The sequence below is a fragment of the Stegostoma tigrinum genome, chromosome 21, assembly GCF_030684315.1.
Source record: "Stegostoma tigrinum isolate sSteTig4 chromosome 21, sSteTig4.hap1, whole genome shotgun sequence".
NCBI lineage: Eukaryota > Metazoa > Chordata > Chondrichthyes > Orectolobiformes > Stegostomatidae > Stegostoma > Stegostoma tigrinum.
Genome location: NC_081374.1, coordinates 14,565,038 through 14,588,075, shown reverse-complemented (window position 1 = coordinate 14,588,075; position 23,038 = coordinate 14,565,038). Strand labels below are relative to the sequence as shown.

The window sequence follows — 23,038 nt, the reverse complement described above, 5'->3', positions numbered from 1 at the left end:
GTCTTAGGCCCGGAACAGTCACTTGCAGGTGGTACTTTTTGAATCATTATACGCAATGCTTTCAATTTGTATCTGGAAAAGTGGCTGAGCCAGTTCCCTCTAGAGCATTTTATGTTGACACTAATCATGTAAGCATTTCACTTGATAACAACGTGTGGAGCTGGATTAACACAGGTGGCCAAGCAGTATCTCAGGAGCACAAAAGCTGACGGTTTGGGTCTAGACCCTTCATCAGAGCATTTCACTTGAGTTGGGTTTCAATTTTGTATATAAATGGGGTCAGTTCTAAAGTTAGATTTTGTGCCCTGCTTTCTTCTATCAAGAGTAGATTTTAGTGTCAACTATTGATCCTATTAACAGTAGCATTCTTCTCCTCAGCAAAGTCCCACTAAAAGCATGGTGATGCTGACCAAAGAACTGACTGTATTAATTGAGGGGTAATGCATGTCATTGCTCATTGAATAATCCCATGGGACCTTTTCTATGTCCATTTGAGAGATCAGATGATGGCTTTAGTTTGGCACCTCATCCAGAAGACCGTATTTTCGGTAGTACAGCATTCCCTCAGTGTTGCATTCGAACATCGGCCTTTGTTTTGTGCTCGTGGTTCCATACTGACACTTTGAGTTGCTTGGTTAGTGTAGTTGACAACGGCCTTTTAAAGTTTATGCAGATCAGTCTCCGAGAACAACTTGGAATGCTGAACTGATGTACAATGCTGACAATTCAACCAAGCCTGAAAGGGAGTTCGCTTTTGACATCTGGAATGCTCCGGTGAAATGTTTGCTAAAAGGGTTGGTGTTACCAAGTTTGAATCATGAACCAGTTCTCAAGGTGTCTGTTCGTAAAATGCCTAATTTTGTGTTAAAGCAGTTTGCACGTTAAGTCACCATGTATTCAATGATGTTTGGGGCATTGCAGCTGATCAGCATTATGGGTTATTGAGGCACAGCTCCGTTGGAACATCAGTTTTGGCAGTGTGAGTCGTTAAATCAAAGATTTATGGATCAATGGATATCTTTTGTCCTTTGTTTGGCTTGGCTGGCTGTTTTAATGTTGGGGTCCATTCCATCGGTGTTGCCAGTCCATTGTTTCAAGTGTTACCAGAGCCCTTGTAGATCCTGTTACATTAGAGGGTGTCCTCACTAATAACATGCTTACCTGAGGAACATGTACCTGCTCAACACTGGGTAACAATCCCGACTTTCGGATTCTGAGCCATTCCTGTCCACAAACCGTGCGCGTGCACCCCCCCCCCCCCCCCCCCCAAACTCCCCCTTTCTTTCTGCAGAAACCCATTTATGACCTGTTCCTAGAACCCAGCAAACTCAACATGGGCTGCAGGTTGATCTGGGAAGCTGCCTGGTCTGCATTAAACTCAGTGTCTCAGCATCTCTCAAGTGGTGCATTTACCCGCTAAGCCATTGGGGGAGGCAAGTACCGGATATATCCAGCTATTCAGTGCCCTCCTCTGTGACATGCTTTGGAAATCAGATTGCCTCAGCAACAATTGCCTATTTAGTGATGCCTCATGCAAATTAGGATAAAGAAGAGGTCACTGTTACACTGTCAAGAGTGATGCGTTGCTTTGTTGCATAAAGAGTATCAGACCTCGAATCCCATGGTTAGGGATAGTTTTACGTGCAAATAAATAAGTCCCTTCAGTATAGGAAGCAATGAATATATGTTCTCTGGATAAGTACATTTTGCACAGAAGTGTACTGATGCTGTTTTTGCATGTCCTTTAAACTGGTTGCTTTTATTGCATCTCCCTTTGTGATTTATTTTATATAATAGAAGTGAACTAAGGGGCGGGGGGGAGGAATGCGGGTGTCGATTGGGAAGGAATAAGAACTAGCCAAGCTGTTAGCTGGATAGGCTGTTCAGAGTCTAGTTTCCTGCCTCTCCTTTGATCCTGGTAATTGGAACCAATTATGGTGTGACTGGCCCCAAAGGCCCTTGTTCTGCTATTCATTCTACAGCAGAAAGACTGGGATGAGTTTACTACAGTGTATTATTCTCGTTCTTTGATCTTGCTTTCTGTCAAGCACTCAATACCACTGCTCCGCAGCAGTGTTACCTGCACTCCAGCTGGCTTTATTTTTTTTTCCAAGAGTTGTTGTTCCCTTCGGTTTTCAACTGCTTTCCTCCTTGACAGCTGTTGAAGATAGAAAAAAAAGCTGCTCTTTGAGGGATGTGCTTCAGCATTGTGGATTGGAAATGCTGGAGCGAGTGGTGCATAATAGATGGCAATAGGTGAAAGGAATCTGGCTACTTCTAAAGTTACGACAACCACATAGATGCAGACAAAACCAATAGCATACGTATTTGTACACTGCCTTGTGGGGCATTCTGGTTGAAAGAGAACAGATGGGAGGCTGCATTCATCTCTTTAGAGGAGTGTAGTATCTGACAAAATATCAAGGTGATTAACTAGTGTGGGTGTTCTTTCCTTCAAAGACTTACAAAAATTAAAACATATTACTGTAATAAGACTTCAGCGTATGCTGTTGTACAATCCCTGAATCTGTATTAAAAGGATCTGGTGGAATGAATTAGTTCTGTATGAAAGATGTGCTTTGCATTTTTACAAAAAGCAGTCTTAGTTATTGTGGGTGCTTTCCTTTATTTAAAAAAAGTGATTTTTTTTATTCTATGGATATAATCATTGAGGATGTGGACTCTTTAACACTTCACTTTGTTGTATAACTTTTAGGATTGGCAAATGCAATTACCAATGTTTCCATTGGTGCAGAAGGTGAGAATTCTTAGTAATGACGTAGTGGAGGTACTATTTTAGTTCACCACTTCCTCTGCAATTTGAACCTCGAAGCATTTCTTTTAAATTCCTAGTGAGAATAGACCGCCCTCTTTTTTTTTCAAAAATCTCTCACTAGTGAGACAAAAGTGTGCTCCACTTCAATCATTCTAAATTGTTGCTACAGCAACACAGCACCTGACTACAGTCCCAAGTCGATCTATACAAGTTTCTACGTTGTGTGTTGGGCTTTCTATTTGTTGTGGACCAGACCAAACCCCCTTGGGACTCAGTACACCTCTTAAATCCCCTAGTATTGTCACATCCTTCCCTTTGCCTTTTAGAATGGCCACCAGGTGATTGGGCTTGGAATGTTTCTTCTAGATTGATACACCTTTCAAAGCCCTTGCTTTCCTTGGGGAGTGAAGGAGGGGGGTCAGTTCTCGGGTTGCAGTGAGCACTTGGCGATTGCTATGTGAAGATATCACTATGTTGCTGATGAACCTGCACCTTACCATTGCATTATCCACAGTGGAATTGTTAACTGTATTTAAAGCTGCCGTAAAGGCTAAAGAGAGAACTCAGCAAAATGCATTAGCAGCTCAAAGACTGGAAAAGGGGTAGCCCTAGATTTGATTATTTTTGTGTGCACATCAAGAAATTTTCTTCACTTTGGAATAAAATGGTTATTTTTTGTAACGGAGCCTGGACAATTTAAATTGCAGGTGAATGTTCTATTTAGACACAAGTTTCTGCTGGTTTATACAAGGTAGAAAAACTTCATTCTCTATTCTGGAATGCCCCACCTTTACTGTTCGATGCTTAATGGAATAACTGAAAGTTAAGAGTCCATTGTTAGTAATTGAAAGTAGTGTTTGGTTAGCCTGTTTTGCATGAAAGCAGTGCTGTGCCAAAGATCATATGTTCCACGTTAACACTTATGCATCCATTTTATCAGAGATGCCACCCATTTCTGGGTTGTGTGCGCCATTTCAGGAGCAGCTGAGTTTTGGTCCAATTGTTTTTTTGATGAAAATCTCATTATTGCTATTGCTTGTTTGGGTCTAGCATGAAAATTAGCTTCACTAGTCTCCATCTAGTTCTTGACAGTTAGGATGGATCCCTAAGTGCAGTTCCACAAATTAACACAACATTGGTTTATCCCAATAATGAAGACCACACAAATGGTTAAAATGTCGAAAGGAACTGCGCTTCTGACATGGTCTGAAGCCAGCAATGGAGCACAGCATCAAAGGACCCAGTGAATGGGCTTTGGGGCGAATTGGAAGTGCCTCGTTTTAAAACCTTTAGAATAGCCACAGCACAAGGGGAGGTCACTTAGTCAATTGTATCCAGTTTGACTCTGCATGAGCAACCCATCTAATCCCACTCGCCTGCCTTTTCTCTGTTGTCCTGCAAATTTTTTCTCTCAAAGATAATTTGGCAATTTCCTTTTGAAAGCCCTGTTTGAATCTGCGTCCGCTGTGCACTTGGGCAGTGCATTCCAGATCCAAACCACTCTATGTAAGAGGTAATGCTGTCATGTCAATGTTGCTTTATTTGACAAATTGACATCTTCTGGTTTTTGATCCCTCCATAATAGAAACCATTTCTTCCTGATTATGCTGTTCAGACCCCTCATGATTTCGAGTACTCTGCACTCCTGATTTGAGAATCGTTCCTCATGGAACTAAAGCCCCAATTATTGTCCTTTTGTTTTATTAAGGTGTATTCAGTTTATCTTGAGCTTTTAATAATGATCTGTTTGCACTTCAGTACATTGTACTAATAATGAATTATAGAGCTCTGTTAGGACAGGAACACAATGTTCCCTTGTTGTTTGCAAGAATGTTGCCTGCTGCATTGTAAAGTGACTATTACTCCTCCCTTGGGTCAGCTCGGAGTTCGGGTAATGGAGTTGTTTCACTGGTAGAGGGGAATGTATATTGTTAGAGGACCCACACCGTGTTAGAGCGGTGAGGCAAAAGGGCCCCTTTGTCAAATTTAAATTGACAATCTTTTACAGAGGTCAGGTTTGTGGTGTAGTATGTCAGCTGGTCCTATTAATAAAAGACTTGCCTTTCTACTTTCTCCTAAGTATTCACTTATTTGGTCCTTGACTGTCACCTAGGGAAGGGCATTTCCATGTGATTGGAAAGAAGTGTTCCTTTGCATTAAGAAAGACCTCCATTCTGGATTTCTGCACTGCCTGAATCTGGCATGTTAGCTGAAGTTGGCCCTGATGTATACCACCTCACCTTCGGAAGCCCAGAGCAGAAATTGAGGATTGCGCTGCTCCACCGTTTTCTGCCTGGGTCAGTTAAAATAGTGTGTCTAAATTTCCAATGTAAGTGGCGTGAAGAGGAGTGCAAGGTTTGAATATTATTCCATAGGCACAAATAAATATCCAAGAGTAAAGTCTTAAGGAGTTAAAGCAGCAAATGAGCAGAATCTATACAACAGATCCCATCTGTAGATTTCCTCTTGTGGTGATTGTGCAGTTTAGATTGGATTAGATTCCCTACAGTGTGGAAACAGGCCTTTCGGCCCAACAAGTCCACACTATCCCTTGAACCATCCCACCCAGACCCATCCCCCTATAACCCACACACCCTGAACACTATGGACAATTTAGCATGGCCGATCCACCGAGCCTGCACATCTTTGGACTGTGGGAGGAAACCGGAGCTCCCAGAGGAAACCCACGCAGACACGGGGAGAATGTGCAAACTCTGTATAAATTTCACACTCTCTACAGTAGCAGTTATGAAGGAACTATGTACAAATTGTTCACCTAGTTTGTATGCCGGCTGAGTTAACTCAAGAGTTTAAACTTGTTCAGTGACCACTGTAGCCACCTACTCCTAGCTTAAAAGGTCACCTACTCTTGTTATGTATGTTCCTACAAATTGATATGGTTCACAGCACTGTAGTGTACTGAAACTGGGGAAATTTGGTTGATCTCTCCGACTAATTCAGTAACCTTTGCTGGGAATATGTTTCTGTAGTTGGTAAATGCTTTTGAGAAATCAAAACACTCACCGAATTTTTGAGTGACTTGCTTGCATACTGCTGTCAAACGTACGTGGGAACCAAATGGGGAAATTTGTGGTTAGGCACATCACTCTCTAGATCAGCAAAAGCTGATACTCCTTCTGTTACATGGTTTTAGATTGTTCTGTTTAACTCTTAATTGAATACCATCCTCCTCTATAGAGTGGAGTGTGGGAGAGACACGACAATAACTAATTTTAATAGTGGACTTCTTGTAGAAAAATGTCCCAGGGAACTTCACAGGAACATTTTGAACAAATCTGTTATTGGAGAGGAAAAGAGTCCTAAAGAAGGCGCAAAAGAATTAGGAAGGGCATTCATGAGCTAAGATTTGGAAGGTGCTGAAGATAAAGCCAACAGTGGCGAAGAAAACGATTGGAAATATGCACAAAAACTAGATTTGGAGGAGCACTAAATTCTTGGAAGGCAATTGGGCAGCAAAGATTAGAGACAGGTGAGGCCATTTGAAAAGTTGAACTAGGTTTACCAGGATGGAAGGGTCTTCTGTAGGATGAAAGTGTCAGATCTGAGAGAGGAGAGGGAGGAAGACGGAGAGATTAAAACCTTTTACAATGCCAGCTGACCTGTCCAAGGTGGATGCTCATTTGTAGGGTCCAGGTCAAAAAGAGGTGAATGAAGAAATGGGAAACTGTCCGTGATCATGTTTCAAACCCGATGTCGCGAAGGCTTCGTTGCTGCTATAGGGTTGATGTGTATTTAATCCGGACAAAATGCTTTGATCCCAAATTTTTTGTTTCTTTGTTCACTCAGCTTGATCGCACACACGTGGATGAAACTACTGCATCCAATGAGAGAATCAAGGCTCATTCCTCATTTAAGGGATGAGGTGATTTGCACATGTGGATGGAAGTATCAGGAAAATTTTAGATAAACCCCACCCCTTACATGAAGGACAAGGGCCAGTGCAAGTGAAACTTAACTAGGATAGTAATCTGTTCTATTCTCAACTTGTGTTCTATCATGTAGGTGCTCACCCATCTCAGCTTCTCCCAGTGAAGAGCACAATGTCCACACCTGAAGCATGAATTGCCTGCTTTAAGTATTTACATTATCAGTAGTTTTCACTGCACTTTAAGTATTCCCGGTTTGTCTAATTTTAAACACTGACATTGCAGCTAGACCTGAGGCGTTAGTAATTCATCAACAGAAGTTCACTTCTGAACTGGATTTGTCTGTTGGCACTGTGTGTTTTGGAACACTTTAGTCTGTGTGAAGTGGGCAATCAAATCTAGTTACACATTGTCTCACTTCAAAGATAAAAGATAATTGATTTTGAATAACTTTATAACAGTGAAATTTCAGTTTGATTTTGGGATTTCTAACTTCTTATTGGGACAAGGAGGAATTCAGACAGAAAACACGAATTTTAGATACTTGCCCTTTCAATCAGTCATAAAAAGATTAAATGCTGCCGTAAGTACCATGGCGACATTTTAATGAGAAGAAAGTCTCGCACTTAAGTAGCAATTTTCCCACCCTCAGGATATCCTAAAGACCCTTCGGCCTTTTCCGAAATTATACTTTATTCATAAAATTTACAAACAAAAATGTTACAAAGACAGTTCAACTTGAAAACTGCAGTATTTGCAGTAAATCCAACGTGTTCCACTCTATTCAATTGTAACTGTCTTAATATTTACAAAGTACGTTCCGTGTCAGATATTCAACCTGAGGGCAAAACATTTCACATTGGAATTAAATGTCATATATATGGAGTTCTTCATTCAACATGTTTCACTCTGTGGTGCCCACTTTCAGTACTTCGATTTATAACACTTTTTTTGTAAGGCTAACTTCCTGAGGGGTTCTGTAATTTCTAGTCCCTCCGTCGACTACGGCAGAAGTGTTTTTGGCAGCAACCTTGCTGCCATCTTCATGGAAGCCACCCCAAGATTTAGTGTGTTCCTCAGCACATAGTCGCAAAACTTTGGAATGTGCTAATCTGAAATTCTGCTAAGGACAGCTCCTTGCGTTAGAAAACCAGTAAGTCTTGGGCAGACCAAAGAATGTCACTCATCACATTGGGTCTTCCGGGAGTAGTTAGTTTGGCTCTGTATGCATCCGTGTGAATAGCTGCAGAGCACAAAACACTGTGTTAGAGTTTGTCAGGATGCACCTTGACAAGAGGTACTGCATCTCTGTCCACGCCTTTGCAAAGGCATGCTTCACAAGGAGGTGGACAACAACCTCTTTACAGCCACTGAAATACTGTTGAAATGTTGTTCCTGTTGTCTTGTAGCAAACTTTTTACAGATAAATAAAAAGCATTTTGTTTTTTTTTTGGAGAAGATTTGTACCTCGGGTTGTAGGTGAGGCGGTAGACTTGCCTGCTGAGCTGGTGTGTTTGGTTGCAAATGTTCTGTCACCCTGCTAGGTAATGTCATCACCGCGCCTCCGGTGAAGTGTTGGTGTTCCGTCCTGCTTGTTATTGATATGCCTCGGTTTGCTGGGATGGTTGGTATTATTTCCAGTTCTGAGTTTGTGGTTTGTATATCCCAGTCTGGGACAACACATCCGTAACAGCACGAGCCAAAAAGAGACATGCCAGGGAATTCCTGGATGCCTGGCATTCCAACTGGAGCTCCATCAATAAACACATTGAAACATAAAAACCACTGAAAAACGGAATCAGAAGTAATGTCAACCACCCCAGCCAACCGAGGCATATAAATAGCAAGTGGTACAGAACACCAACACTTCACTGGGGGCACACTGACTATGTTACCTAGCAGGGTGACGAAACCCACCGGCTCGGCGAGCAAATCTACAGCCTCAAATAAAAGCAAAATACTGTGAATTCTGGAAATCTGAAATAAAAACAAAAAGTGCCAGAGAAACTCAGCAGGTCTGGCAGTATCTGTAGAGAGAAGCCGAGTTAACGTTCTAAGTGTAGTATGACTCTTCAGACCTGTTCCCCAAAAAACGTGTTAATTGACACATTAACTCATTCTCCACAGGTGCTGCCAGACTTTGTTTCCCTTGCACTTATGTTTTCATTTCAAACTTTACAGTCAGTTTGTGCGCAGAAAGCACCCACCAAACAATGTGATAATGACCAACTTAATGCATTCAGTAATGTGAGTCAAGGGATAGATATTGGAAGAGCACATTGAAGGAACTAGTCTATTAGTCTGTCACCTTGCTCTCGCCAGCTCAGTGAGACTGATCTATCTGAGTTTTATTTTCTTTGATGTATGCATGATCTCATTTACCTGTTCATTTAATGTCACTGTTTTTTATACCAGGACTGCCTGAAGGCTTGCCAAGAACAGATTGAAGCTGCCCTGGCAGAGAGCTTAAAACAGTCTCAGCAACAGCAAGAGCAAAACATGTCCTCTAAAACTGTACATGAACCAGACCAAATCAGCACTCCTACAGACGTAAGGGATGTCAACCTGTGATCATCCACACGCAGTTTGTGAGGAAACTGCAACTCCATCTAATGCTCTTTTAGTACTACTTAATGCCATTTGATAGAAGAAAAGACATTCATTTATCGTACATACAAAAAAGACCCTAATTCTGTACATCATGTAGGGTGAAAACACTGAAAGGCACCCTTGAAATTACGTGAAACATAACGGTGATTATCATCTTGTGAAATTCTTCCACCCTACAGCTGAAACCTTGATTGTGATTTGTTGACAAGCCAACATGAATATAGCTCCAAATTGAAAGGTTGGCAGATTATGATAAATATTCAGGGGTCTGGTTTCTAAATTTTATTTTTTAGTGCCTTCCCAAAAACATTGCTCAAAGTGTGCTAGGTACTTGTTTTTAAAGCCATTATTTGACTTTTAACTTATTGGTACTAGTCAAAGTTTGATAACATCCAGCATATTTCTCTCTCCCTCTCTCTCCCTCTGAGACAAAAAGCAAAAGTTAATGGACAAATGAAGATTGTCTCTAAACTGGAGTTCATCCCTTGATTTTTTTTTAAAAGTGCTATTTTTATACCTGTTGCCTGAAAGAAAAAACTTAAAACTAACATGGACTTTCATTTAATGAGGCGATCACTCAGCATCATATCATTCACTATATTTAAATCAGTATTGGTATTTTGCTTAATGGAGACAATCTGATAAATGGGACATTTCTAGTTTATGTTGTAATGACCCATTTAACAGACTTTGACTGTTTTGCACAGTGTAGGAGAGAATTCTATACTATATAGATTAGCACACCTTATTTGTTCTATAGGAATCTCTCATTTGGGACATTTTGCTTGACATTGTGATGTACCAGTATCAGGCTTCAATTCTGCTTTGCACAGTGATGTACGAGGATCTAATTGTATATAATATATTTAAAATAGGGCTGTAACAGGAAACTAGATTTGTTTCTCCAAGTGGGCATGAAATTGAAAACTGAGGCAATAGGGATAATGTTGGTTCAAATTCTTTATTCAAAATGTTTCTGCTGGAAGTTTTGAAACTGGTGCAGCCCTTATTTAAAAATATATATATATATTATATATGCTTGCACACATGCATATAAATGGAGTGCTGGTTTCTTGATAGTAGAATATGTACCAACTGCTTTATATCTAATGAAATATATTTAGTTACCTTTACACGACATTACAGACATGAGAAATGTTGGCAAATAAACAAAGGGCATCGGAGAGGGCTGTGAAGTCCTCGACAATCTTTACATACTTCTCAAAGTTTTACAGTTCAAATATCATTTAAAATCTATTTTAAAACTTAATTATTGTAAAGATTACAGTAGACTTGTCAATACTTGTTTTGAAGCAGACCCACCCACATTATTATGGTAACATCACTTATGCTGAGTTGTTAAAACATTAGCTTGACAATGGGGTGCACATAGCCACAATTTTTTTTCTCTGTAGATCAAGAATTACTCAGTGCAATTTTTCATCTACAGTGATGTTCTAGGAAGTGTTAGTTGGGACAGAGATTATTTAGCCATTTGCAAATGGTAATACCAACCTGTGTCAAGCCCTCTGAGGAGGAGAGCGGAGGATGAATGAGGGACATAGGGTTGTATATTGCAGATGAATTGATGAAATTTGTTGAACCGCACCCTCAAGAATTGCCTGCATTCTAGTAAGCAAACAAAGCTACGATGCCGCATCATGAAAAGAACAAACTCTGTGAAGCCTCACTTGCTTAATGAGTAGACATGGGTTAGCTCAGAGTTAATAATGTACTTGAATATTCCTGTAGATAAACGCACTAAATAGTGTAGGCGCAGTTGCAGCGTAGTGGCCAAAGGGTGTGTAGCAGCTAATTACCTGCAGTTCAGCTTTGAGTGATTTCTACCTTGTATAAATATGTCAAGTGAAAGGACAAGTACTGGTCAGCGCAAGTCACATCAAGCCATTCCTGATGAAATTCCCCTCCTCATTTTTGGAGGCAGTTGTATGCTTTGCGTATTTAGCCGTTTGCAGGAGATTATTGATGAGCAGGAGTGGGATGCAGTTCCACTGTACATTGTTTATAGATAATTATTTCAATTTGTATATTAAAGCTAATTTGCATTTCCGATCATCAGAAGTACAGTACATAAAATTAATTTAGATGTGCGCATGTATGTGTGTAGCAGTATGAAAAAACACAAATCTAATAGGCCAGGATCAGTTGCTCAAGAATAGAGTCCCCTTGAGACAAAAATCTTTGGATTGTTTTTCGTGACTGGTTACGTTTGTGGAGCCGATAGTAGTATCATAGAATTTGGCAGCTAAAGGAGGCAGCCATTAGCCCAACAATTTGCATTTATATGTAACCCCTTGGACAGAAAAATATCCAAAATCAATTCACATAAGTACAAGGTAAAATTGGGTTTGTGTAGCCTGCAGAAGAGCTGCCTGCCATTTCCTTAAGTTTTTCTTCAAATGATTACCTAAATTGCTATTCAAAATGTACTGATTCTGTTTCCATTATATATTTTTTGTTGGTAGAATTCTAAACAAACTTCTACAAAAGAAATCCTAACCTTTTCTATTTTGGAAACTAAGCTTTTAGCTTCTGCCCCCTTACTGACTGAGCAACTAGTGAAAATGTTTTTGTTTTATTGAACAACCTCCAGATTTGACCTTCGTAGCTATCCTTTTAACAAGCTTTTTTACTGTAGGGATCCCAGAATGGACGCAGTATACACCAAGGAAGTTGTGTGCCTTGATGTTCTTAAGTGATATGAGACAGTGATGAGCAAGTTTGGCATTTTTTAGTTTCATCTGATCTTTTCTGCGCTAGTTTTAAGCAATGCCTTTGAGGTTTCTGGCCATTACCTACTGTAGTATCTTATCTGGAGGTATAGTTTGACAATGCTGAACTCTACTTTAGAAAGCATATGATGCTTGGATAAAATGTTCCAGACTCAACAAAACATTTAAGTGTTTGTTAGTCATTGATCACAGTAATGATTTATATTTAATGATTTGGTATCTTTTATTTTTCCTAATTCTGCTTTGTAATTACACATTCTTTGTTTGCTCAATTAGTAAAAGTTCTTGTTTGCCAATTTTTAATTGTGAGCGCTGCAATATTTGCTCATCATGTAGGTGATCCATAGTTTCCCAAAGAACAACAGAGGTTTTAACAGGAGAATTGAAGTACCTTCTTGCTTTTGTCGTGCATACAGCCAGATATTAACTGAGAGTTTAAGGGCCTGTGTTACCATGGAAAATTATCTTTCAGCAGAAACTAGATTGTGTGAAATTGCTTATACTAACATTTAATCCACTTGATTCTTAATTGTATCCCTTTAACTCCTTCATCCTCCACATTCCAAACAATTATTCAAAGAGCAGGCAAAGTAGGATGTTGTATCTCTTCTGAATTATACTTGTACAATGTCTGAATATTTCCTCCTGCTACAAGCTGCATGTAAGGATGGATTTTTATTTCTATCCTACTGATATTCCTGTTTTACATGAAACTTTTGCTTTTGAAAAAAGGTGCAGTCCCTTTTTAAAGGAACTATATGCGATAAACTTAAAAATTAATGTTGCCTCCCTCCTCTGTAGGTGCCATTTTTATTAGATAATTGTTTCAAATGGGTTGTGCACCTGCTGCGGTGACAGCCAAGATGATGAGCCTGTCATTTCTTATCCTGTTGCATGCTGCTTCAGAAATTGTTTTGGATCCAAGTTGAATGGAAAAGATGGTGTATTCTCTCCATGGCAGAGACGGTAAAGTTGCAGCCCTACATCGGCTACATGGCAGCTCGTTTTAAGTTGTTGAGCTATGTTCAAATAACCTGTGATTGGAAATATTAGATTTGTCAGCTTGTCACCATTAAGATGCTACTTTTAACCAGTGCAATCTATTGCTTGCCTGGTTTCTGTATTTGGGTAGTACAGTGTGTGATTTTGAATGTGCTTGTGGCACTGGAACCTTTCCCCCCTGACACCCGTCTCTGCTCAATGTGTACTCAAAAATGTAATGTTGGCAAACTGTCTCAGAAGCAGTAGTGCATTTTAATCCGTCTGTTCTGTGAAGATTGCGTATGTTCTGGGTGGGGGGGCGGGCGGAGTTAATCGCTCATATTTTGATAGCTTTGACTGGTGTCAAATGCTATCAATTCTAGATAGATTGATCAAACAACAGTCCAGGTCTGCTGAGTGACCTAAGTTTTCTGATTTACAGTAAAAACGTTAGCAAATTAGACAGCAATGTGGAAGCTCTTCAGTAATTTTCAGACATTTTAGCCGTTATCTGGTTAATTTCTCAAGGCAATTGACCAGTCAGTTGCCCTGTTGGTTTGAAATTTAAACATAACTAGGCAGTTAGCTGCCAGTCATCATCTGACTGGTACATTCTCTGTGACAATGCCTCTACTGATCAGGAGTCCACTTGCCAACCAGTCAGCACTTTGCTACAACATAAATGCCATTTTACCTTAATGTTAATTTCTTTTAATTACCCTGATCAGTGCAAAATGAAAAGGTTCAACAAAGCTTTGTTTTTCCTCAGCAATGCTGAAATATTTGTGCCATACCAAACTTGTCAGACACAAATGATGAAATGCAAAGGGGACAAAGCTGATGGTTTCACAATTTCTGAGGCCCATGCATTTTCAATTTTTAAAAAAAAAGTCATGTATTTCTTCATTTTTTTCTTTTCAATTTTGGAGCACTTTTATTATGTTATCTTTACTATTGCATACGTAGTGTATTGTTCTGTTTGTGAAGTGGGTTGTTGACATCAAAAAAAAACTTGAAGCTGATTTTAAAAAGTGGTAATTTAAGGAATACTATCAAAATTCAGCAACTAAAGCAATCTCTGGCTCATGACATTGGAACCTGTGACCTTGCCTGCAGGAGGCCAAGTTTGAACAATCTGAACAAGTTTAACAGAATAAGATTTTTTTTTCCTTTTTTTTTGCGCTGCTAAAAGGGCCAATGTTTTACATTTTTTAGTTGTTGTTAATAAATCTTGCTGCTATGATTATTTTATATACAGGATTGTACAAACAGCTGAAAGTATCTGTTGGTTCAAGAGACAGTGAAATGTCTATCTTGGTCTCTCAAGGATATAGTTTAAACCTATTAAAATTGCCATACTTAAATTATCAAACCTGTTGTGTTTTCAAAATGATGTTGAATGCTGCAGTAGTTTTCAGAAGAGGAAGATCAGTAGTGTCTGTACAGTAAGACCTTGAGGTAGATCTATAATTATCTTTGGTGTTCTCAATATGGTAAATGTTGATATAACTCCCACATTCATTAATTATTGGTGAGAGGGCATATGGTCTGTATTGAACACAGTTTCTGATGTGCTGTTCCTTGCATATGTTTGAAGGTCCGAGATCAACTAGAACTAGTCCAGTTGGTTATGTATCGTTGTCTTAGGTGATTTTTTTAGAAGTCACAACTTTTGTTTTGCTGCTTATGTTAAAAACACAAAAGTGGAATGGAATTATATAAGAATATTAATTCAAATACTTATGTAAATTTGACTTCATGCAGTTGCCTTTGCTATCTGCAGATGTTCCACTTACAGTATCTCAGGTTACTAAACAGTCTCTATGGTACCCCACCTGCTCTTTGCAAGTTTTTAAAGATCACAATTACATAATGCTGTAAATCTTGTCTAAAGCCCTTTCTTGGGACAGGAATCGGCGCAGGTGTTTTCTTGGTAAGATAAGGAATATGACTAACGGTTTGTGGGCATCTGTTTGGTAGAGTGTTTTTCCACATTTGGAGCCACCAGTTTCATTATGCAGGTACGCTTTAATGTTAAAATTTTTGTGAACTATCAAAAATATCCTGAACATATTACAGCAAGCTTTGCAGATGGTTTCTTTTAAGACTGTATAGAGTGAATTCCTACCACAGCATAAAAAGTGTCGTCGTGTAAGTTTAGGGAAGATTACAATGCTTTGTAAGTGAAAACAGATTGAAAGATAACAGGTCCAAAAATGACACCACCTTAACCAAAGTTCTTAGCAAATGGTTGGATGGTTCTTGAAGCTGGAATTGTGTGTTTAGAAGTAACGTTCTCATACCATTTCACTGACTCTTAGATAAACCAAAAGCTTTGATCAATTGCTGTGGAATGACAATTGTTCAGAATTAATTTATATAACTCTGACTTGTGTTTCTGAACATTGAGAAAATAAATGTTAGTGATTTGAACTTTTGGTTTTTGAAAATACTTAAAAGTCCACTATAATGTTTTCCATGGATGCTTGCATCATGTGTCTGTAAGTTGTTGTGCATTATGTAGGTAAAACGTCCAGTTGATAAACCCTTCGTTGGTGGAACTGAACAAAGTTAGTCGAGGGTTAAGGTACTGGTGGCAATAGGGTTATTTTAATGGTTTGCTTCTGCCATATTTCCCGCTGTGGGGAAAAATGACTAGCATTCCTGTTCTCACTTGCTCCTGCTGAGAAATGCCACATGCATTGGGTTGGGTGAGAATAGAATTGAGCTCAGCTGTGGCATCCTTCCCTTCATTAAATACTTTGCTAACACTTGTTGCCAAATTGTGTAAATAAAAGGATACATAGTTGGATAAGGCATAAGAAGGTGGTTGATACTTGTGGAAACCTGGTCGTATGAGAGTCAATGGTATAAAATTGAGGGTGGGATTAGATTAAGTCTTAATGAATATTCCCTTATTTTTGTTATCACTTTGTCATCCAATGAGCCACCTTTAAAATTTGAGTTGTTTTAGTTGAGTAGTAACTGTGTAACTGAAATGAAACCTGAATAATCATCCAGTTTACAATATACTACCAAAAGAGGACACTGCATGTGCTGTGCTTACATTAAGTAGTATCTGGCATATTTTATGATTTCGGTGTGTAAGCATCATCGCATTTCGTAATATTTTTGCTATTTTTAACAGTACATTATCTGATTAGCATTAAGAAGTCTGTTTTGGGTATACATAGCAGAATATTTTGAGTCATGTCATTAAATACTATGGTCTAATTCTTTATCACAGTACCATGCAAGAATAAATTACTTTTTTTTTTCCACTGCTTGTCAAAACTTGAAAGCACAAGAAGCAGTGTGCCAAAATGGTTTTACAAGTTGTGACAAAAGGAAATTATACAATAGTTAACAGGAGGACGATAATAATTGTAGCTTCAAGTTATGGCAGTGAGTGCTTGAAAGTAGTTACGCCTGGAATTTAATCTGCCTATTGTGTATTCTTGAATATAAAGCTGGAAATTCATTTCCCTCTTTATGATGTGACCAATAGGGATGGTCATCTTATCTGTGGGTTGTATCTACCTTTTAGCTTCAGCGGAATGCGTCTGAAGACCAAATGCAGCACCATACCAATGCCTCCCTAATCGTAGGCCTTGTCTACCCTTTGTTTGGCTGGCTTTCCCAGCACTGAGGCATTTCACTCATGACTTAACCGCTTAATCCAAGATGGCAACAAAAGTGGTATTGTTGAAGCAGGAGACAAATTTACAGCTTGTGAGAGTCTTTCCAATAAAATTCCAGAGCTACAGAATTGAAGCAATAACTTAAGAGAAAGGACAGAAACATATTTGTGGACACCAGACAAAAAAGTATGAATTTTGGTGCAGAGACATTTTGTGATACAAGGAAGTTGGAGTTTTATAGTGTTTTTGTTTGTGTATTGACTTATTCTCCAAGTATACGTGGCCATCCTAATGTAAATGCCTTAAATGTGTTATTATCACTGCAGTAACTTCCTCTCCTTTGTAATCTTAAACACTTATTACAATCACATGTAAGTCTAGAAAGCTACAGCAAAAAACATGATGAATTTAAGTAAGTTGCAATTAAAGTCTGACAGTGGCTGTCCAACCAGTACAGGAGTTAAAAGAATGCATGTATCAGTTCTGTCTGCCTAGGGCAGCTTAGATGAGTTTAATTAATATACCACCAAGCTGTTAGGTGGACGTATGGCAGACCACAGATACAACCCAAACAACCTGCTACAAGAGAGCCTCCTTTAGCAGATCATAGACTAACTTCTGCAACAATAATAAAGCAACTTAACCAGAATCACCAGATTTATCATCTTGACTAAAGGAGGGTTTCTGTATGTAGCAGGACTGGGGCAAGCTAGAGCAGAAACAAAGTGTGAATATTTGAAATTTTCTTCTTTTAAAATAGTTTAATTATTACTTAAGATTATCTATGGGAAAATATACTCAGTAACTTTATGCAGGACTGAAGCATTAATATTACATTGACAGTGCCAGCCAACTGCATGATCAGGGCCTCTGCATTCAGCAGAGAAAAAAAATGGTCTGCTGCATTAAGCGAAATTTGACTAGATTTGGTTGTAATGCCCATAGTAAATTGCCTCCTGACAGGAGCATTTTTAATCGTACATTCCATAAGTTGTGAAGTAGGCAGACTATCCCATGACATTAGCCAATGAGCTGGGTTTTTTTGGTTGAGAAGGCAGGAAGGCAACTGTTCCCTCAGCCAACCAGCAGTTTGGCTCTGCAAATTCCAGTGCAAGGAGTCCATTGTTAGACCCATCTGAAAGTTTTCTTGTCAACCCACAGCAACTGCTGATCCCACCCTCAGATATTAATTTGATTGGCTGCTTATCTGGCAAGGAGTAGGGTGGGGACAGTTAAAATTACACCACCACAGGCACTCTGGGCTTTTAACATGAAATGTACACACTTCACGGAGATAGAATTCTATTAAAATCTCCTTCAAGATCATCTTGTTCTCTGCTCTGATGATGGTTTCTAATATATACTGTATCTAACCTGAGAAGAGGTTAGGCGCAGTTCTCCGCATAAGCGTTAAGCAATGGAAAGAATAAATATTCTGGGGTACCATTAAAAAATTGCTGAATCTATATTGCAAAATTGTTGATTTTAAGTCCTGTGTTGCAGCAGTGTCATTTCAAACACAAGATGTAGTTTAATTCTAATTGCCATTTGCCACCCTGAATGAGAAACGCATTGTGTGCTGGGGGTTTGACGGGCCATTATGTTATTGTCTCAAAATTTTGATTTATGTATGTGTTTAGACTTTGTTCTTCGCTGTGAAAGTTTTGTTTTAGACCTGTTGCCTCCAAGTACAGCAACGCTTTTGTGAACATTTCATTCTTGTGGCACTTTGAACAATGCAATGAATAAGAAACAATGTATTTTCCCAGTGAATTGGGGCTCCATAATTGTTCATTAGTCAAATGTTTGTTGCCGAACTATCTGAAGTGACAGCTTTATCTAACCTGGGTATTGAGCAGTGTGAGGCCTTTCTTCTTAAGTAAGTAGTTTAATGAAGGTCATTGAAGTGCCAAATGGCTTGAAATGCTTCCTCCTATTGCTGATTTAGCAATGGAAACATTTCAGGAGGTAAAGCAGAATTGAGAGAGGCTATCAAATTCGTCAGACTATAGAGAACGCATTGGGTATGAACTCTTTAATTGCTAATTCTCCCTCGTGTTTATAGCAATGGTGTGTGATAAAGATCTTAACTCTGTTTTTAATTTTTCATTCATTTAGTTTTATGTTTGATTTAATTTTTGACACTGTCATGGTTATAATGCTTCAGTCCTTTATTCATATTTTGTCACCTATACTCAAATGAAAAAATGTATTTTTTGTTCATTATCGAATGCTTTAGGTTTTTATGAATACCACATCTTTGAGTAAGATTTTGCTTTGTTCTCTTCACAGTGTTATCTTCATAACTAGATTTTTTAATTACCAAAAATCTGGTTGCTGATTGGGTATGCAAATCAAAACGAAATCTGCAGAGAGGAAAAAGATTTTTTGACTTAGAGGCCTGTTGCTATTTTTGATGTTGTAGTGTCCCAATTTGGTTACATCAGAGCCCTTTCTTAAGTTGTTCGGCTTGGCTGCATCACAGATAAGGGTGTTAAGCCATCAGTTTCACAATTCTTTCTCTGCAGTAGTCCCCCTAGGTTGTGGACATGTATGCAAAATTTCTGTTTCTGCACAAATGTGCGTGTTAAATCCTTTCCAAGACTAGAATCTAGTTAACATTCCCATCTCACCACCTAAAGTCTGGAAACTACCAAGTGATTTTGCCAAAATGCTTATTGCACTCCTGTGAAATAACTCTTCCTACTGAAGAAATCAATTTTATTTTAAATGTAACATTCATACAATATCCTCTTGTTAATTTCAATTTGAAATTTTCTCCTGTTACCAGAGGTAATGGGTATATTTTGAAGAGTTGGCGTTTATTTGGCTTTCAACTAACATTGATAAACCTAAAGATGTAATCAAAGCTCGAGCAAAATACTGTGAAGAGTTGAATATGTGCTCATGTCCCTAGTTGACTGCATGATTCCAATGTATGATCTTTTTGAGACATAGGCAGTGGCGCTGAACAATAAATGCAGTTTTTCCAAACTGAGTGTGTGCTGGTATTTTGTTTCGATTTTGAAACTGATTGTTTAAGAAACTGAAGTGAGACATCAGGTCACTCATCGCTTCACACTTTATAGACTTGGGTTTCAGTCAAGGTGTCTCTTCACTGCATTACACCTCCCACGCATCTCTGGATACATACATCCGTAATACATCAGGTTCAGTATACTTAGTACTAAGTATGTGCCTATTTTTCAACAATGTGGCTTAAGCCAGACTGCAAACAGATTTCAACAAGTAATACCCTTCATAGAAGGAAGAATTGCAAACACTGGTTGGTTCAATAGAACATCAAAACACAGAAGGAAGCTGAGCACAGTATTTCATTGGTAGCTTAGATTTGCACACTGGCATTGACCAAATCAACCATTTAATCAACAACACACTGAATTTGAAACAAACCTGAGCATGAATAAATTAACCTCAGTTAAGAGGCTTATGCATTCAATATAGATTTGGATAAGACCAATAGTGAGCATTACAGTTTAATTTTTAATTAAAATGGAAGTTATTTTTAAATTTCTGGGAGATAATTTATGCAATGTTTACCTTTTAATCAACATGTCTTGTTACACTGTGCTTATATATATAAAATATATATATAAAATACATGCAGAAGTATTCTGCTATTGAGAGTGCAATTCTTAATTACTGTATGCAACCTGTCACTAAAGCATCATCCTGCCATTTTAATGATAAGCATGTAACATAATGGTATCAGAAGATTTTAAACCATGAAGCCAAAAATGGACTGTTGTGGAAATATGAGTTGTAGTATAGCATGCAGTTTTGTTTGAGGGTCCAAAACCTTGCCACTTTTTCACTTAATGTGTCACATTAGAGCTATTCTCGCCTATGAAAGCAAGCTGGAAAGCCAATTCTCGATCATCATAACCGTACTCTTCATAAAGAACACTCGTGCCAATAATAACTCACGCACTTTCCTCTGCTGGGGCAGGTTTCCTCCTTATGGCATAGCAATGAAGATCTGTAACTCAAGGGATCAATGTAAAATTGAAATGATATCTATTTCTAAGTTGGCTGATGCATTGATGTCCAAATGTATTCACTACCTTACACTACAAGTGAAGTGCCTTTTTCACTCTGCTTAGATATTACTTGAAGTGCTCGTGATTTTAGTATATCTTGTGAGTAATAGAATTTTACGCCAAGCCAACTTTGTCATTCAGGAATTCCATGAGACTTCAAAATTCCTCAACTCCAAAGTGGGACAGCAACTGCAAAACAGTGCAATGTATTCATTGTCAAACCAAGACATTTAAGTTTTACAAAGAAGCCATATTATTAAACTCAAGTTTCAGTGATTAAGGTATTGTGATGTCCCTATTTGTCAAAATGAGTGCAGAAGCTTCGGGAGGGATGAATAATTAAAAGAGACAATTTGGTATTCTGTATTGCTGGCCTTTAATTTAGAAAAACTTACCATCTCTCCCAACTCATGCTTGTAGGAACTGCAGATGCTGGAGAATCTAAGATAACAAGCTATGGAGCTGGATGAACGCAGCAGGCCAAGCAGTAACAGAGGAGCAAGAAGGTTGAAATTTCGGGCCTAGAACCTTCCTCAGAAAAATTTTTCTGAAGAGGGGTCTAGGCCCGAAACATCAGCCTTCCGGCTCCTCTGATACTGTTTGACCTGCTGTGTTCATCCATCTCTACACCTTGTTATCTAAACATGAGTTAGGTATAGGATTAGGCCATTAGGGTCTTGGCCCCTGGTCAGCTATTTCATAAGATTCTGGCTGTATGTGGTCTCAACTCCATTTTCCTAACTCTGCTTTCACTTTTTGATTCCTGTGTGAGTGAAGGGCCTCCTTTTGCTGAGCACTTAAAAATACTTATTCATCCTGTCTCCGTTGCTTTTAAAGGAAGGGAGTTCCACAGACTCTCAACTCTTGGATTGGGGTGGGGGGGGTGGGGGGGTGTAGGAGAAAACAAATCATAAATGGGACACCTCCTAACTCGTGAACTACAACCCCTTTGGTACTAGTCCCTCCAGCGAGGGGAAAGACTTTCAGCATCTGCCATGTCAATACCCCCCACTAATATTTTTATTAAAATCACCTCTCATTCTTCCAAACCCCAAAGGATACAGACTCAATCTGCACAACGTTTCCTCAAAGTAAATCCTGTCAGCACGGGGATCAGTCAACTCGGCCTTCTCTGAACTGATAATGTAAGCATGACCTTTTCTAATCAGAAAATAAGAACACCAAAACTCTAGATGAAGTTTCATTGATACTCTATATAACTGTGAAATATCCCTACTTTTCTATCACGTTTCCCATTATAATGTACCACTGCTTCACAGATAAAACTGAATACTAAGTCAAAGGACAGAATGGGTGAACTTACAGCATGGGTTGGTACCTGGGATTTCAATGTTGTGGCCATTTCAGAAACATGGATAGAGCAGGGACAGGAATGGTTGTTGCATGTTCCAGGGCTTAGATGTTTCAGTAAGATCAGGGAAGGTGGTAAAAGAGGTGGAGCTGTGGCATTGTTAGTCAAGGACAGTATTACAGTAGCAGAAATGATGAGGACTCATCTGCTGAGGTTAGAAACAGGAAAGGAGGTCACCCTGTTGAAAATTTTCTACAGGCTTCTGAAAAGTTCCAGAGATGTAGAGGAAAGGATTGCAAAGATGTTTCTGGATAGGAGCGAAAGTAACAGGGTAGTTGTTACGGGGGACTTTAACTTTTCAAATATTGACTGGAGATGCTATACTACATTAGATGGGTCAGTTTTTGTTCAACGTGTGCAGGAGGGTTTCCTGACATACAATGCAGATAGGCCAACAAGACGTGAGGCCACATTGGATTTGGTACCAGGTAATGAACCACGCTGGTGTTAGAATTGGAGGTAGATGAGCACTTTAGTGATAGTGACCACAGTTCAGTTCTGTTTACTTTAGTGATGGAAAGGGATAGGTACATACCACAGGGCAAGAGTTATAACTGGGGAAAGGCAATTATGAGGTGATTAGGCAAGATTTAGGATGCATTGGATGTGGAAGGAAACTGTAGGGGCTGGGCACAATTGAAATGTAGAGCTTGTTCAAGGAACAGCTACTGCGTGCCCTTGATAAGTGTGCACCTGTCAGGCAGGGAGGAAGTGATTGAGCGAGGAAATGTGGTTTACTAAAGAAGTTGAATCTCTTGCCAAGAGGAAGAAGGAGGCTTATGTAACGATGAGGTGTGATGGCTCAGTTAGGGTGCTTGAGAGTTACAAGTTAGCCAGGAAGGCCAGGAGAGAGCTAAGAAGAGCCAGGAGGGGACGTGAGAAGTCTTTGGCAGGTACAATCAAGGAAAACCCTAAAGCTTTCTATAGGTATGTCAGAAACAGAAGAATGACTAGAGT

The 23,038-nt window shown here is 39.1% G+C and overlaps 1 protein-coding gene across 1 annotated transcript in view; it reads left to right on the top strand.

Moving 5' to 3' along the window:
• ccnd3 (cyclin D3) overlaps window positions 1-19,642 on the top strand; it is a 35,974-nt gene extending 16,332 nt beyond the window's left edge. Inside the window, exon 5 of the mRNA XM_048553130.2 lies at window positions 9,079-19,642. Within this exon, the coding sequence (XP_048409087.1) occupies window positions 9,079-9,234 (156 nt within the window). The 3' untranslated portion in view covers window positions 9,235-19,642. The remainder of the gene's footprint in view (window positions 1-9,078) is intronic.
• The last annotated feature ends 3,396 nt before the right edge of the window (window positions 19,643-23,038 follow it).